The 15444-nt window shown below is 40.5% G+C and overlaps 1 protein-coding gene across 13 annotated transcripts in view; it reads right to left on the bottom strand.

Annotated features, from left to right (window-relative positions):
* Window positions 1-15444, bottom strand: part of SRPK2 (SRSF protein kinase 2) — a 244859-nt gene that overhangs the window by 132606 nt on the left and 96809 nt on the right. For 7 of the 13 annotated variants that reach the window (XM_046021598.1, XM_046021597.1, XM_046021592.1 and 4 more), the window contains one exon: window positions 12362-12425. The exons of 4 other annotated variants lie outside the window; for them this stretch is intronic. In XM_046021598.1, coding sequence (XP_045877554.1) covers window positions 12362-12425 — 64 coding nt within the window. Of the gene's footprint in view, window positions 1-12361; window positions 12426-12756; window positions 12801-13863; window positions 13882-15444 lie in introns of those variants that run through there. 2 more of the 13 variants (XM_046021603.1, XM_046021602.1) reach the window with 2 other exon arrangements.

Genomic DNA, 15444 nt, shown 5'->3' on the forward strand with positions numbered 1-15444 from the left:
CGCGTTAGGCTCCAAGCTGGACAAGAAGCCTGCTTGAGACTCAATCTCTCTTTCTCTCTCTCTCTCTCTTCCCCTGTTCACGTGCTCTAAATAAATAAAAAAAAAAAAAAAAAAAAAAAAAATCCAGGGGTGCCTGGGTGGCTCAGTGGGTTAAGCCCCTGCCTTCAGCTCAGGTCATGATCTCAGGATCCTGGGATCGAGCCCCGCTCAGCGGGGAGCCTGCTTCCCCCTCTCTGTGCCTGCCTCTCTGTCTACTTGTGATCTCTCTCTCTGTCAAATAAATAAATAAAATCTTTAGAAAATAATAATAATAATAAAAATAAAAAATAAAATCCAAAATCCAAAATCCTTACCACTGCACAGAAGAATCCTTGCTGCCAGGGCACAGTATCTCTCTGACCTGTTGTCCCTACCTTTCCTACACCTCTTTCCCAGCCTTACAGAATTATCTGGAGTTCCCAAATGGTACCACAATGTTTCAATTCACTCTGACTTCTCCCGTGCTCTCTCCCCAGACTGCAAGGCCGACCTGAGGGCTTCAACTTCACATTTCAGCCCCCAGCTCTACGGAAACACACACACACTGCTGGGCCCTCCCCTCCAAAACTCAAAATTATAGCAGGAAAAGTGCAGTTTGCCAAAAATAGATCTTGACTAAAAAGGTGATTCATTTTTACAATAAAGTCAGTGAATACTTAATAAATAGAACAAGACCCTAGTCCACAACCCCGACAAGGAGGGTTGGAGGATCTTAATTTCTACAAACCTTTAAAAAAAAATTTTAAAAAGGAAAGCCTATCACTGGTGTTAAACGTCCTGTCATCTGTATCGGGTGAGAAGCTTCTATCATGTAACTTCCTAAAATTTCTTACAAGATTAACATTCATTAACAAAGGCACTCAGTATCACTTAAGCTTTTCATAAATGCGAATGAACACAAGAACCTACTGTGTCTTACACTGTGTTAAAGTTGGTTTCAAGGACTCTGCTCTCGCGTATGCACACCCAGGGGAGCACTGAAGGCGTCACTGAAGCAGCTGGCTTCCCCGGAGAGAAGAGCTCGGAGCAGGACGGGTACAGGTCAGCAGTGGCTAGCACAGAGTCCGCCATCGACACATGGCCGTGAGACTCCAGATACGAGTGTACGGCTGCCAGTGAGAGTTAAAGCCCTATCTTTGGGGAGCAATGTAACACTCCTGCCCGAGACCCTTTCCAAGCTGGCTTTGCAAGCCATTCCACCTCTAAGACCACCCAGACTCCATAAATACAATCACGGTATGCCCATCCCTATCACAGATTCAGTCCTGTGCAGCCTTTAAAAATGAGACCATAAAAAAATGATGCTACAGAAGATTTACTTAATAACACAAGAAAGACTGCATGAGATAAAAAGCCAATTCCAAAGTAATTTGTCAGTATGATACTGGGTTTTCTTTCTGATGGTGGTGATCCTGTTAAAGTATGTGTGCTTGATTTTTTATAGATGTACTTACAGTAAAACAAAATATTAACTTCAAAAAATTAATAATGGTGACTGACCTTCAGGGATAAAAGCATGGTGCTTTTTGTGTCCTTTTTATCTGAATTTTCTAAAATGAATAAACTGGAGATACGTGAAAAAGATAGTAAGGGGCACCTGGCTGGCTCAGTCGATTAAGCGTCTGCCTTTGGCTCGGGTCATGATCCCAGGGTCCTGGGATTGGGCCCCATGTCAGGCTCCCTGCTCAGATGGGAGACTGCTTCTCCCGCGCCCCTGCCCCTCTCCCCTGCTCCCGTACACGCACACACACACTTTCTCTCTCAAATAAATAAAATATTTTTAAAAAATTATATTAAATAATACTAATCATAATTAAGTTAAAGAAAAGGTTTAGTTCTCCTATAGGAACTGGTATATTTTCTGCTTATAAGTAAGAACAACATTACTTTTTCCTTTAGTCTGGCTGTCAGGAGACTTTAACGCCAAATGTGCCAGTCACCATTAGCAGGAGCACAGCAAATGCCACTCATCTGGGGCGGGAGGGGGAAGGGGGCTGCTTCTGACTCTCCACCATCACAACCTTCTACCCTGACCTGCACTTTCTCCGGCCCTTTCTCTATTGCACTGTAGATATTCTTCTAACTAGCCTCAAAAATCTTTTTTTGTGGGACGAATGTGGGTGAAGGGGGGAAAGAAAGATGTAAGAATCAGGGAAGGGGGAAGGAGGAAAGAAGGTGACAGCGGCACAAACAGGGTATCGCTGTGCCTCTCTCATTCCCAGGTTAACTTACTCAAGTTTACGTTCTACCATGGCGGGCACCCTTTCAGAGGCCCTTCCCACTTCAAACAGTTGACATCTTCTTGAATTTTGGTACCTTAGTACACAGTTATTAGAGCAGTGATCACCATCAGAAAAACCTAGTGACACACTTCTTAGTCAAACATAGTTGGACCTGCGTGCCTCCAGTACAGATAACGCTTACTCACAGGACTTGAAAATCCTTTACTATAAATCTGCACAGGTTTGCGGCTCACAGGCTGTAAATCAGTGTGCTCCAGCACAGTCTACCATGAGCTGAATTCAGACAGCAGATACTCTTTTCTTTTAAGGCTGGTACAAGTTTTGTTTTTTAACCTGGATCGTCATTCAAGTGAGAGCTCTGGGGCACCTGGGCGGCTCAGTAAGTGGAGTGAGCAGCTCTCGATGTCAGGTCTGTAGCTTTGAGCCCCACAATGGGTGTGGAGATTACTTTAAAATAACGTCTTTTAAAAATAAATAAAAAATGAGAGATCTGACATTTAAAAAAAAACAAATTCTCAACTTCTCCTAAAAATCACAAAAGGCAGCACAGCTTGCCTTGTATTTCAACATGTCAGCAGCCGGCAAGAGTGGATCAGCAGCCACTTCTTTATTTACTTATTTATTTTGGAAGGACACAGGTTCTTTATAAACACTTGATGTCAGAAACACATGTCATTATAAAAACTGCATTACAGGATGCCTGGTTGGCTCAGTGGGTTAAAGCCTCTGCCTTTGGCTCAGGTCATGATCCCGGGGGTCCTGGGATGGAGCCCGCATCGCATTGCATCGCATTGCATCGGGCTCTCTGCTCAGCAGGGAGCCTGCTTCTCTCTCTCTGCCTGCTTCTCTGCCTATTGTGATCTCTCTCTGTCAAGTAAATAAATAAAATCTTAAAAAAAAAAACTGCATTACATATGGACAGATCAAAAAGACAGACGTGTAACACCACCAGCCACTGCAGAATTAGACAGTGTGTCCTTGCATACCATATATTTGTGTGTATAGGCTCGTTTATACATACATGCGCACACACACACGCGCACACACACGCACACACTTATAAACTCTGGGTTTACAGAAGCTAGAACATCTTTAAAAACTTTTTTGCCATCTGTTTTCCACTTTTCCTACTCTTTTTTTTACACTTTTTTTTTAATTAATTAATTTATTTTTATTTGCTTATTTACAGCATAACAGTGTTCATTGTTTTGGCATCACACCCAGTGCTCCATGCAGTACGTGCCCTCCCTATTACCCACCACCTGGTTCCTCAACCTCCCACCCCCCCTGCCCCTTCAAAACCCCCTGGTTGTTTTTCAGAGTCCACAGTCTCTCATGGTTCATCTCCCCTTCCAGTTTCCCTCAACGCCCTCTCCTCTCCATCTCCCCATGTCCTCCATGTTATTTGTTATGCTCCACAAATAATTTACACTGTCTTTTAAAAATATTTTTGCATTAAGTCTTCTATAACAGTTTAATCTCTGCATCATATTCCTTACACTGTATAAACTATAACGAATTTCGTACTCTCACATTGCAAATCATTCTGTTTATTTCCAATAGCTTTGGTATCATAAAGGTGTACAGTAATTCACAAAGACCATTTTGGTTTTATTTTTGCCTTTGAAGAAGCACAGGAAAGGGTGTTGAGTTCTCCGTGCTCCTTCTCCCCAATTCTCCCTCCTCTTCCTCTTTTTTCTTTTTTAACTGAAGTGTAACAGCAGCCACATCTCTAGATGGGACTGTGGTCTCCAGTGTTATGGAGGCTGCACCTGGCCCTCCTCACTCACTCACAGTTGCTATGGGTAGGCAAATGTTTGTAACCCCTTCACCGCACCTCTAGCCTTTTTATGTACGTTCACCCAAAGTGAAATTACGGGTTATTTGTAGTCTTTTCGAAAAAGTGCCAAGAGCCTCCCCCCTGGAGTGGTCCCTGAAACAGTGCTAAGCACACCACATGCCCAAAGCACTGACCGAGTTAGGCCAGGGCTAAGACACACACCACGTCCTCTTCTGTCAAGAGCCTATGCTTTCGTGCTGCCTTTGCTGCTCCCAGATTTCCCAATCACTGATTGGCTAGCGCACAGCAGCTGCTGATAAATGCTGGATGGATGGACAGGTGATGGATGGAGGACATATGTAATGTACACTAAAATTAGTCTTTAATTTCTTCCAGCCAGTAGCTGGGAGAATTCTGCTCCCAAGGGAATCTGCAATATGCTTGCTAGAGCTAGAGTTATCCCTTATTGTTGTCATTGTTGCTCTGACACTAGCTGTTCACATGTGTGCAAAACTTCCCTGCTCTGCCATTTGGGGGTGGGGAGGCGGGCACTTCCCAAAGCTCAGAGGAAGTGCTCCTGTGGGTACACAAAACAGTGACAGGTAACACTTGGGACTTGGGACCGAATTACAGTGAATCACACACTGAGAGAGTTACTCTTTTCCTGACTTTCCAGGCTATCTGAGTCTATCAGAGAGCATGTCTCACTTTGGTGCTAGTACATATTTAAGCTCCTTTCTGACACTTGCCAGTTTAATTTCCCTTATAAACAGAGGGAGCATATGGCCAGGCCTAAAACCTTTACCAGACAAGAGAATTGAGACAGGATTTAATAGAAATTGTTTTTTAAGGTTCTCGTAGGAATACAAAGATTTCTTTTTAAAGAAAATTAACTTTAAGAAAGCATTATAAAAATCTATGTTACAGGGGGCGCCTGTGTGGCTCAGTGGGTTAACCCTGTCCTTCGGGTCTGATCGTGATTCCAGTGTTCTGGGATCGAGCCCCACAGAGGGCTCTCTGCTCAGTGGGGGAACCTGCTTCTTCCTCTCTCTCTGCCTGCTTCTCTGCCTGCTTGTGATCTCTCTGTCAAATAAATAAATAAAATCTTTTAAAAAAATCTATGTTACATATGTTTTATCACAACTAAAAACAAGCAAAAGACATGTTATTAAGTAAAATAACAGCAAAGGATGAAGTACAACCAAGACAAACAGCACCAAGGCAATATACAAAACGCCGACATCTGGGGAAGAAATGGCTATCGTTTGATGCTACCAGTTTGGCAACGAGATGGAAATTGTTCAGATTTAATTTCCATTTTACATTATAACAAATATAAAAATATCTTTAATAACAAACTGCATTTTTATGGTGAAAGAAAAAGCTAAGATGCATAACCTTGCTACTCTGAGTTAAATTAGCTTATTACTAGAACTGACTGTATATGAGAATACATATAACCATTTATGACTATATATGGCTATACTCTATTACTCTAAGCCAACATCATAAAATGATTCCCTATACCAAAAAAGTCTTCCCCAAAAGTTCCCAAATTGTAAACTGCAAATGATGATATAAAATAAAAACATTCCGTGATGAAAATACTTCTATCTTTAAGTTCTTCAGCTTAGGCTAATGCTAAGTAAACTAACAAGGAGACCAAACGTCACTGATACTTCCCTCTGTCAAAAAGCAGCTGTGACAAATGCTAAAAGGAGAGGTACACGGCTCTACAAGGGCTAACAACAGGTGTAATCGGACCTCAGCAGGGCTTCCTTAAGATGGAAGGGATAGGAGCAGCATAAGACCAAAGCAAGAAGGAGAGGAGCTCACTCAGAGGAGCCTGAGGTCGGGCTTCAGAATGTGGGTGCTCACCGGCTCAGGTATGGAGTTCTCCTCTCTGCCAAGGACAGTGGGGAGAGAGCTGAGGGGTATCTAAAGCAGAGGGCCCTGCCTGAGCAGATCCGAGCTCAGGAAGGCTGTGCTGGCTCTAACATGGTAGCCCTGCAGAGAGGCACCAGGAAGCAGAAAGTTTAAATTGATAATAAACACAATAATCCAGAAATTACTGCATCTAGACCACGTAAATCATGACCAACAGGAAGGAAGTGCAGATAACTGTCCTGTTTTTTTTAAACAGACATTAAAAGACAGTAGTACACTTTTATTTAGGTGTATGATACAGAAATTTTAGAGACTATGATATAAAATGTAACAACTATACAAATTTAACATTATAAAAATGTAATATAAAATCAAAACATATCAAAAATGTTCTCATTTCTTGGTAAGACCCAAGGTGGCCTACCGGAGGTCTACAGACCGGTTCTCAAGTCGGGGGTAGCTGAGTACCAAGAACTGAGGCCCTGATTACTTCCACAGTTCTCACACAGGGCTTTTATGTTTTCTGTGATAGGCCTCTAATAAGGTTTAAATGAAGAAGTAATTCTGCTACTGAGACCAAGTCTGAAAACTAATGGTAACACCTGTGGCCTCCAGGGCCCAGTAGAAAGATCAGAATCAGTCAGTGGGAGAGCAGTACCTCAGATAACTACACCTTATGATTCCCATTTGGTCTAAACTTCTAATTTCCTTCATGAAAGCTGGTACTCAGAAAGTCCCTTATCTCTATCGAATTCTCCTCCCAAAGGTTCAAACTGACACCCGCACACCTACCAGAATTCTGACAGAGAAAGAAAAGGGGAAGGGAAAAGAACTGGGAAGACAGAGAAAAAGGACGGATACAGTATCAGCCTCACCAGGACCGGAGAACAGCTAGAACAGCTAGTGCGAGTGCAGACTGGCACACTCACTCTGGAAAAGTGGCAATGTCGCTAACACTTAGCAATTGCGCTCCTGGGCGCACACAAAACAGAAATGCACTGGTCCACTCCCCAAAGGGTATGTACACAAATGCTCAGAGCAGCAGTGTTCCTAACGAGCCACAAACATCCCACATGCTCATCAACAGCAGAATGGATAAATAAAGTGGGGCACATTCATACAGTGAATTCTGCCCAGCAACGAGACCCAGCCAACTCCCAGCCAACTCCCGCTAAGCACAAAACACAAGTGCGTCTCACAGGTAATGGGGCTGGGGGAAGAAGACAGACCAAAATCGTGTACAAAGGGTTTCTAGTTATAGATGATGCTCAAAAACAGACCCAAATGAAGAGTCCTATGTGGAAATACCTTCATCTTTACCTTACTACTAAGACCCAAATGAATCCCAGTCTTAATATATTAAGAGCCAAAAACTTTTATTAAGTAAACCTAGTAGAAAATCTTAATGACCTTGGGCTTGGCAAAGATTTCTTAGGTACAACTCATAAAACATAAACTACAAAAGAAAGAAAACCCAATAACTGGATTTCATAATGATCTATGATCTGTGCACTTTCCCATATATACTTTCAATAAACATATTACTAAAAACTAAACGAAAACAAAAGCAAGCGCAAGGACTGAATGGAGGGAGACCACACAGTCAGTCACTGTCATCTCTTCTCACCACTCAGGGAAAGTCTGTCCCAAGTGCACTTGCTCCACAAACTCAGACTGTGGCTGAGGTGACGATGAGAAAGGGAGAGACAGTCACCACCAACTACCCACCCCGCCTTGGGAGCTGGAATGGGGAGACAGAAATTACAATGAAGAGGGAATTTTGTTTTAAGATCTTTTTTTTTTTTTTTTTTTGTAATCTCTACACTCAACATGGGGCCCAGACTTACAACCCCTGAGATCAAGAGTCGGACGCTCTACCGACTGAGCCAGCTAGGCACCCCAGAAGAGGGAATTTTTTTTGTAAAAATCTGGCTATCCTTCCATGACTGCTCTTAGTTCACCACAAAGACATGGAGGAAAATACATTTGACATAAGAGCAAATAAAAGACACCTTGGTCCTGGACCCTTTCCCCCAAATACCCTTCACTTATCTCTCCCATCCTGATTTTTAAATATTCCCCTCCCTCCATTCCCCTTATTCTTCCAGGCTTCCCTTTTTGCTTTCTGCAACCACGCATCATTATCATATGCCCTTTTTCTTTCACTTATGAGGCTCCAAAATAAGAAAAGGAATTAAAATACACACACAAAAATAGCACAGGTTCTCTATATGTTTCAAATGCCCTTCTTATGCTGAGGTAGGGACAACAATCTCTATCACTTCTCACAATCCTGTTTATACAGCATTGGCAGAACATAGGCCACAGCGCCAATGTTTTTATACTTTCTCCCTCTTCCTTTCTCTCTTCTCCTGAAGAAGGTAGTTACCAATTTATAAATTCAATTAAGTGCTAGCTCTGTGGGATACTATAACCTCAGCTAGCCCATATCTGCTACAGTATAAAGAGCCCTTTTAACCCCCCAAAATGTCAAACACCTAACACACACACACGTGCGCACACGTGCACACACACGCACGGAAGAAATGATCCTTTTGGTATCTGGGAAAATGCAAACTTCTGACACACTGTGAACTTTATTAATTACAACAACAACATTTACATTTCACAAGAGCAGATGGGAGCAAAGCTTTGTGTGAATGCAGGTTCCCGGCTCCGTGGGACCCACCAGGCACAAACTCCTCAAACTCCCCACCCTCCCAGGAGTCCACATGTAAAGAATGGAGTCCTCACTCTGAACACCTTGGGCTCAACCCTTCTTTACTGATTAAGAATTGTCCGATTTTGTTCATGAGTTCACTGAAGAACTAGCAATACAGCTGGACAAAAATTTTCATAGAGCAAAGTTCCTTCTCCTCACTGAGGACCTTCAGGGGACGATGGTCAGAGGCCTCCGCAGCATGCGTACTCCCTCACCATCCTCCTCCTCCTCCTCCCTCCTCACTTAGAACTTGTATTTGGCACTGTTTAATAAATGATTACCACCTTTTTGCTAACTATTATCATGATTACAACTCCTTTTCCTCCTCTTCCCCACCCACTCCATCCCATAAATTTCCAAATCCCAGAAGTGTTATGGCTAAGAAAAGTCAAGAAGAAACAAAACCTTGAAAACCTAGTTTTTATATCAAACAAATGTTCGCAGCTTTTTTTTTTTCATTAAATGGGGATAGGTAAGGAAGTAAACCTGCGAATGGTCCTCTCACTACCATATTTAAGATGAATACATTCACTCATTCAACAGGCAGCAATTAAAAAGCAAATACCCACAGTTACGATTTGCTTCTAAAATCTGCAGAAGGGGCCCCCCCTTGCAACCGACAGATGTTCCTCTTAACTGGCAACGACATCCATCAGGTATCATGTGGTTTGTTGTTGTTTAATTCATTCAATAATGTTCTCTGTCCTTAATTTAAAAAACCAAGTTAACATTTTCCCCTTTCTCCAAAGCTTAAAACCAAAAAACAGAATTATAACTTTGTCACCCCAATGGATTTCATCCTATGAGTCAGCCATTCTGAACAGGACTCTTAGTCTCCCCTACAAAATAACATTCAATGGACCCCCACTACTTTGTTAAAGGTAAAAATATAATCTTAAATGTCAAGGTTTTATTGAGATCTATGTTAAGAAAATACATTTTCTTATATAGGCTGCAAAACAACCTTCAAAATTCCATATATTGCTTCAAATCAGATTGATTCCTTAATGAAGGATCCTAAGTCTACAAAAGTAAATCAGGTTTATTTTTTGTTTTGTTTCTCCCATTTTATAAAACTGTCTGAACAAGAATTGATTCAACCAACACTAGATGTCACACAGGACTAGCAATTCCCATGAAGCAGGTTTAAAATATAAGATGGAAGAATTATTAGGAATATCACATCACTGTTTGTATTTATTATATTTTATACTTAGAAATGTTGCTTCTCCACTGGATGGACTGAAATATCAAAAGATCATTCTATGCTGCAGTGAACAAAATCAATTGTGGAAAATGGTAAGTTTTGGTTTCTTGCAAACAAGTAGCTTCTCCCTTCTTTTAAAGAAGACAGGTTTTCTTCATCATTTTTACAAAAAAAAAAAAAAAAAAAAAAGGAATACTGACCAGATGTAAATTCCAAATAGCTTTAAGACTTAAGGTCATGACTCAAACACTCAAACAGCTAAATTAAAAAACAAACAAACAAAAAAAAAAAAAACTAAGACTTTCAAAAACTGAAGTAACTGGAGGATGAGGAACTGAAGGATGTGATGTAATGTTACCTGATGTTACAAGCTATTACATTCATGGGCACGATATAGCATTACTAGGCCATGAATTTTTTTTTTTTTTTTAACTTCATATTCTTGTTTCTCAAGTTTTTTTCAGACACATTAAAAAGACAAAAGATTTGGCTACTCATTATTGTATGCCTTTCAAAAAGAGGAGAAAAAGGCATAAGTTCTATTTTTTAATATATATATACATTAATGAAACAACTTCCTTGCAAAGTGTTGGCTGACCCACAAACTACATTTATCACCCATGAAGTCAGCATATCACAAGGGTCATATATGTCTAAGCACCCCCAGAAGCATAACAAACAAAACAAACAAGCTCTGGTAAAACTGTGTATAAAGCTGTCACAAGCCTAGTGGCTGATTTCTAAACTTTGAAACCATGACCACATGCAACCTCCCTTTCCACCAAATTTAACTACAAGAGCATAGGTAAAAAGACTTTTAAAATAGTACATAACAATAATAAAATAAATAAATGTAATTACCAAAACATTTTAGCACCTTTCCTTAGAAGAATGTATTTTAACCATAGAAACCTCACGCATTCCTAACTTGTTTCTCGCTAAGATTCATCCATTCTGTCCAACCTTCAATTGATCAACCCAGAATTCATGCTACTCAGAAGAGCTGACATAATTATTGCCACCATCCCACTGAGAATGCTCTTCCTGGTAAGAAACTCCAACATTACAGTTGGCATCCGACCGCTCACTATTTACACCGCTACCCTCTCCCCTTCCCATCACCACCATTTTACTGGCAGAACACTCACAAGGCTCAAGACTGTTTTTCATCTCAGCAAACAAGAGTGTTCAAAATCGGATGGCTAGCCACAAACCGGGAGTTAGAAACTACATAAAAATAAACACAAATGTGAATAAATTTTTCTATTTTCAGTTTCTAAAGAAAGAAGTTAATGTCTTATTTGTAATGTTCTAAATTACAGCCAGGAGCCTTTCCCCTAATTACACTAATAAATCGATTTAATGTCATCATTTTGCCATCAGCTCACGTCTTCCATACACTAGTGTACTTGAATTAAATCCATTTTACCATGGTAGCTTCTTCGCCTCATTTTTTTCCCCAGTGCTTTTCCTCGATCATCCTCAACTACTAAATCATGCCTCCATAATATTTTCCTAAATATTAAATCTGTGAACAAAAAAGATAACCTGAAAACCACCGGAGAGACAAATCAACACACCTTCAATACAAAATATCAACATAAAGTATAAACTATTAGGTAACCAAGAGAAAGGTAAGCATCAGCTGTATGCCCAGAAACCTCAATTTAAAACATTATGTAGTATGCACAATTTTGGCAAACAGAGGAAAACAAAATATTTACATATCAAAATGGGCAACTATATAGCCTCATTTCTGGCTGGAGATAAAAATATCTTAATTCCATTTATTAAGTAAAATAGCCATTTTAAGGAAATACCTCCTTTTACAGGTATAAGCATTTGACTGACAGATAAAATAATTGCTTTAAAAACACTTCTGAGTCATTTTGTCCTTACCTGCAGGCACGAACCATTACTGCATGCAGTGACTGTTCCATTTCCTAGCACAGACTTGAAGGAGCATCATATCTCTTTCAGAACGTGACTAATCTGTGGGTTTGCAATTCCTAAGCTATTTACAAATGGCACTCCCTTTCCACATAAGAAAATATTTATGACAACCAAAAGCCAAGTATTTTTAACCTACATGGTACAAATCATGTTGGTAATTTTGTAGCAACAAACTCAAAATACAGGAAGAAAATCCAATACTAATATTTCCTTAAAGAAAGCAAGATTTTTGTTTTGCAGCGAAGTAAATTATTTTCTAAAGCCTCCAACAGCTGTCACACATGAACGAGCGCTCTGCTGGGCTATGGTGTACATGCTGCAGCTGATTCGGCTTCACTATTTTTTAAAAAATCAATTACCCTTTGTAAAAGCAGAACAGCCTGTCCAAATACACATCTTCAATACACCATAATGACCAGCATGCAGTACAATACATTATACAGCAAACTTAACAAGGAAAAAAACACGTCCTGGTTTGTTTCTTAGCAATGCTACACCATTAATTGTTCATGCAAGAGATGTAGCTGTACCTTTCTGAAGAGGACGACTTCTCAGAGTTAACTGACATCAGCAGCTCAATCTTCTGCTTGATTTCTGGAAAAATCAGAAAATATTCACAACCAAGATTGCCTGCCCTTGCTTTCAAGCTTTATATCAACAGATTTTTCGTCTCTGATCCCTTTTGTTCAAAAAGAGGCCACAAGATTCGCAGTACTTCTGTTAGGACTGGGATTCGATGGTGCTATAAAGGGAAAAGCTCCAGAGGCACCAGGCCTTGCTAAACTATGCACATGACTGTTTATGAAAGCAGGAAGTACCATTTCTTTTAAGCAGAGGGGTGTTTTCTTTTTTAAGGTAGAACTAGCACGGCTCTGCCAGAAGATTTCAAATGCAGCAAATTAAAACACAAACAAGAAACACTCACCACTGCATTCGATACCCTAGATCATCTGAGAAGCCTGGGTAAGAAAGGGATGAGCTGTAAGGAACAGATGTGCAACCCTTGGCTCCTTGCATTTCACCGGCCCTAAAAAATATGGCTCAGTGAATCATTTTGTCACTTAAGAATGAAATATTAAACCAGAACCCCAATTTATAGATTGGAATTTTTTTAACCCCTGTTATAATTTCCTGCTTGCCTTGAATTGAAGAATCTGTCTAATACCTAGTCCCTAACTCCTTTAGAAAAAGACTTCTATTTTGCACCTTAATTCTCCCCTCCTCCTTCGCAATACAGCACAAGTGAACAGCAACACCCAGTTACCGAGCAGATAATATACTTGTCCTTTTAGGAAAGGACTCACAATGCCATCTGCAACAGAAACGGAAGCGCCAATTCAATTTAATTAAAAGAGAATTGCTGATACTGATTTGGAAAAAAAAAAAAAAGATAACAGACTAAAAGGGAAGGAGAAGTAAAAATAAAAGGGAGAGGGGGGAAAAGAAAAAAAAAAAAACCAAAACCCAACACATTTCCTTTAAAAATACTAATGACTATCCTAAAAGTACATAATTTTATGTGAGTAAAACTGACAAGGTCCCATTAGACTATTTCACACACAAAGCTGTTTTCCTATGTGATTTCTATGCATAATAAAAAGTTCACACACCAAACATAAAACACCTGGCCCCTGAAATACAACTAGAGGCAGTCACAGGAGTCCAAAGTAGACCTCAAGAGTTTGGGGGGTTTTATGGGGAAAACAAATCTTAATTTTTAAGAATATTGATTACAAAAATCAAAGGAATATGGAAAAATAGAAAAGGAAAAGGGAATAAAAATTAGTTTTGTTTTGTTTTTTGTTGCCTAAAATACACTTGACCTATTCAGAATATAGCCTTTCAACATTGTTAAAATAAGGGATTTTCCAAATTGTTTAAGCTCCGGCTTCATCCAGTGGGCACTCCATAAAACTGGCACAAACATGTGATGAGAGAACAGAATCTGCCACAGGCTGTGGCCAAACTCCCTAACCACCGGGGAGAGCACACCACACGATGGTTAAATGGAGACGACGACAATGAAACTTACCTTGAGGATTCCTGCGTGGTTAACAGAGTACCGCACCAGGTGCCACAGCAAACATTCAGTAAGCCCCCACCCCCACCCCAGCTTCAAAAGAGCACAGTGTTTTAGAGCTCAGGCTCGGCCACAGCAGCCGTGGATTTGAAGGCAGGCTCCTCCAACGTTTTTAATAGCCACATGACCTTGGGGAAATTACTTAGACTTTCTAAAAGCCTCTATCTCCTCTCCTATAAAATGGGGATAATAACGGGGCTCGGAAAGGGCTGCTGTGAGGATTTAATGAAATACAGTGTTCTGTGACAGTCATGCAGATGGAGGGTCGAGGCAGACAGGGGTCAGCCCTCCGTGTCTACTGCTAGGGAGTGTCTGGCAGAGAATAGCAATCCTCAACAAATATTTGTCGAATGAGTTAATGAGGTACATACACTAGGTCTGTCCTGACTTAAGCAGCTTTTCCACAGTTTTGATCCACCTTCTCCCTCTTGATATCAAGCTCAACATATACCTTTTTGTCACTATAGTTTTATTATATATGGAAGTGTAACTCTAATCTGTATCTCAGCCTCCCCATGTAGAGTTACTCTGTTTCTCAACTAGCCAAGTCATAAACGTGGTTACATTTGAATCCTTCTTCATCATTGTGATTGTTCATTTCAAAAAGACAAAAAATTCGCACTTTGTTTGCAGAAGATCTGTGCACATTAAGCTGAAAGACCCCAAGTTTAGGGGCACCTGGTGGCTCAGTCAGTTAAGTGTCAGACACTTTCTGACTCTTGGCTTCAACTCGGGTTGAGTCATGGTCTCAGGGTTGTGGGATCAAGCCCAGTGCCAGGCTCTGAGCTCAGCGCAGAGCCCACTTGTCCCTCTTCCTCCCAATCACGTTCATTCTCTCTCTCTCTCTCAATAAATAAATAAAATCTTTAGGGGGGGAAAGACCCCCAAGTTTAAACCGGAGAGCTCTTAGGGAAGTATACAAACATTAGAAACAAAAGTTAAAGCTTTGAGAGCTCCAAACCCAAATGGTTTCCAATAATGCACAGACAGGTTTCTACCACCATTTTCACATTTTCTTTAAACCTTCAGATTTGTTTCTAGCTCCCAAAGGACTAAAACGTTTAGGAATATTCACAAACACTACATGAATACTGTATACTCTGAGGCCGGTGTATCCCATCTATTCTACTACCCACTCCTCCTTACCAATACCAGATATAGTCTGATTCCTCCCCACATTCATTAACAACTCTAGAAGCCATCCCACCACAACACCTTCCATGTGATGTTCATATTGACAGACAGGTCTTCCAAAAACCCCTGGCTAAGGACCTCAGCCTCCTGAACCCCTCACTCTTACACACACTACAAATTAGCTGGCTGTTATTCTGTTTCATTCACAGTATCTAGGATCCTATACTTTTTTTTTTTTTTTTGCATTTAAGTCCACCAATATTTTCCTTAATGAATGATGGTCTTTCTGTTACATTTAGATTTTCCCCACACCAAATTTTTTAAATCACCCTGTTTCCTTCCAATACTTTATAATTTTATTTAGCATGTAAACCTTGGACCCTCTTAGAAGGTATTTCA

The sequence above is a fragment of the Meles meles genome, chromosome 10 (assembly GCF_922984935.1).
Source record: "Meles meles chromosome 10, mMelMel3.1 paternal haplotype, whole genome shotgun sequence".
Lineage (NCBI taxonomy): Eukaryota > Metazoa > Chordata > Mammalia > Carnivora > Mustelidae > Meles > Meles meles.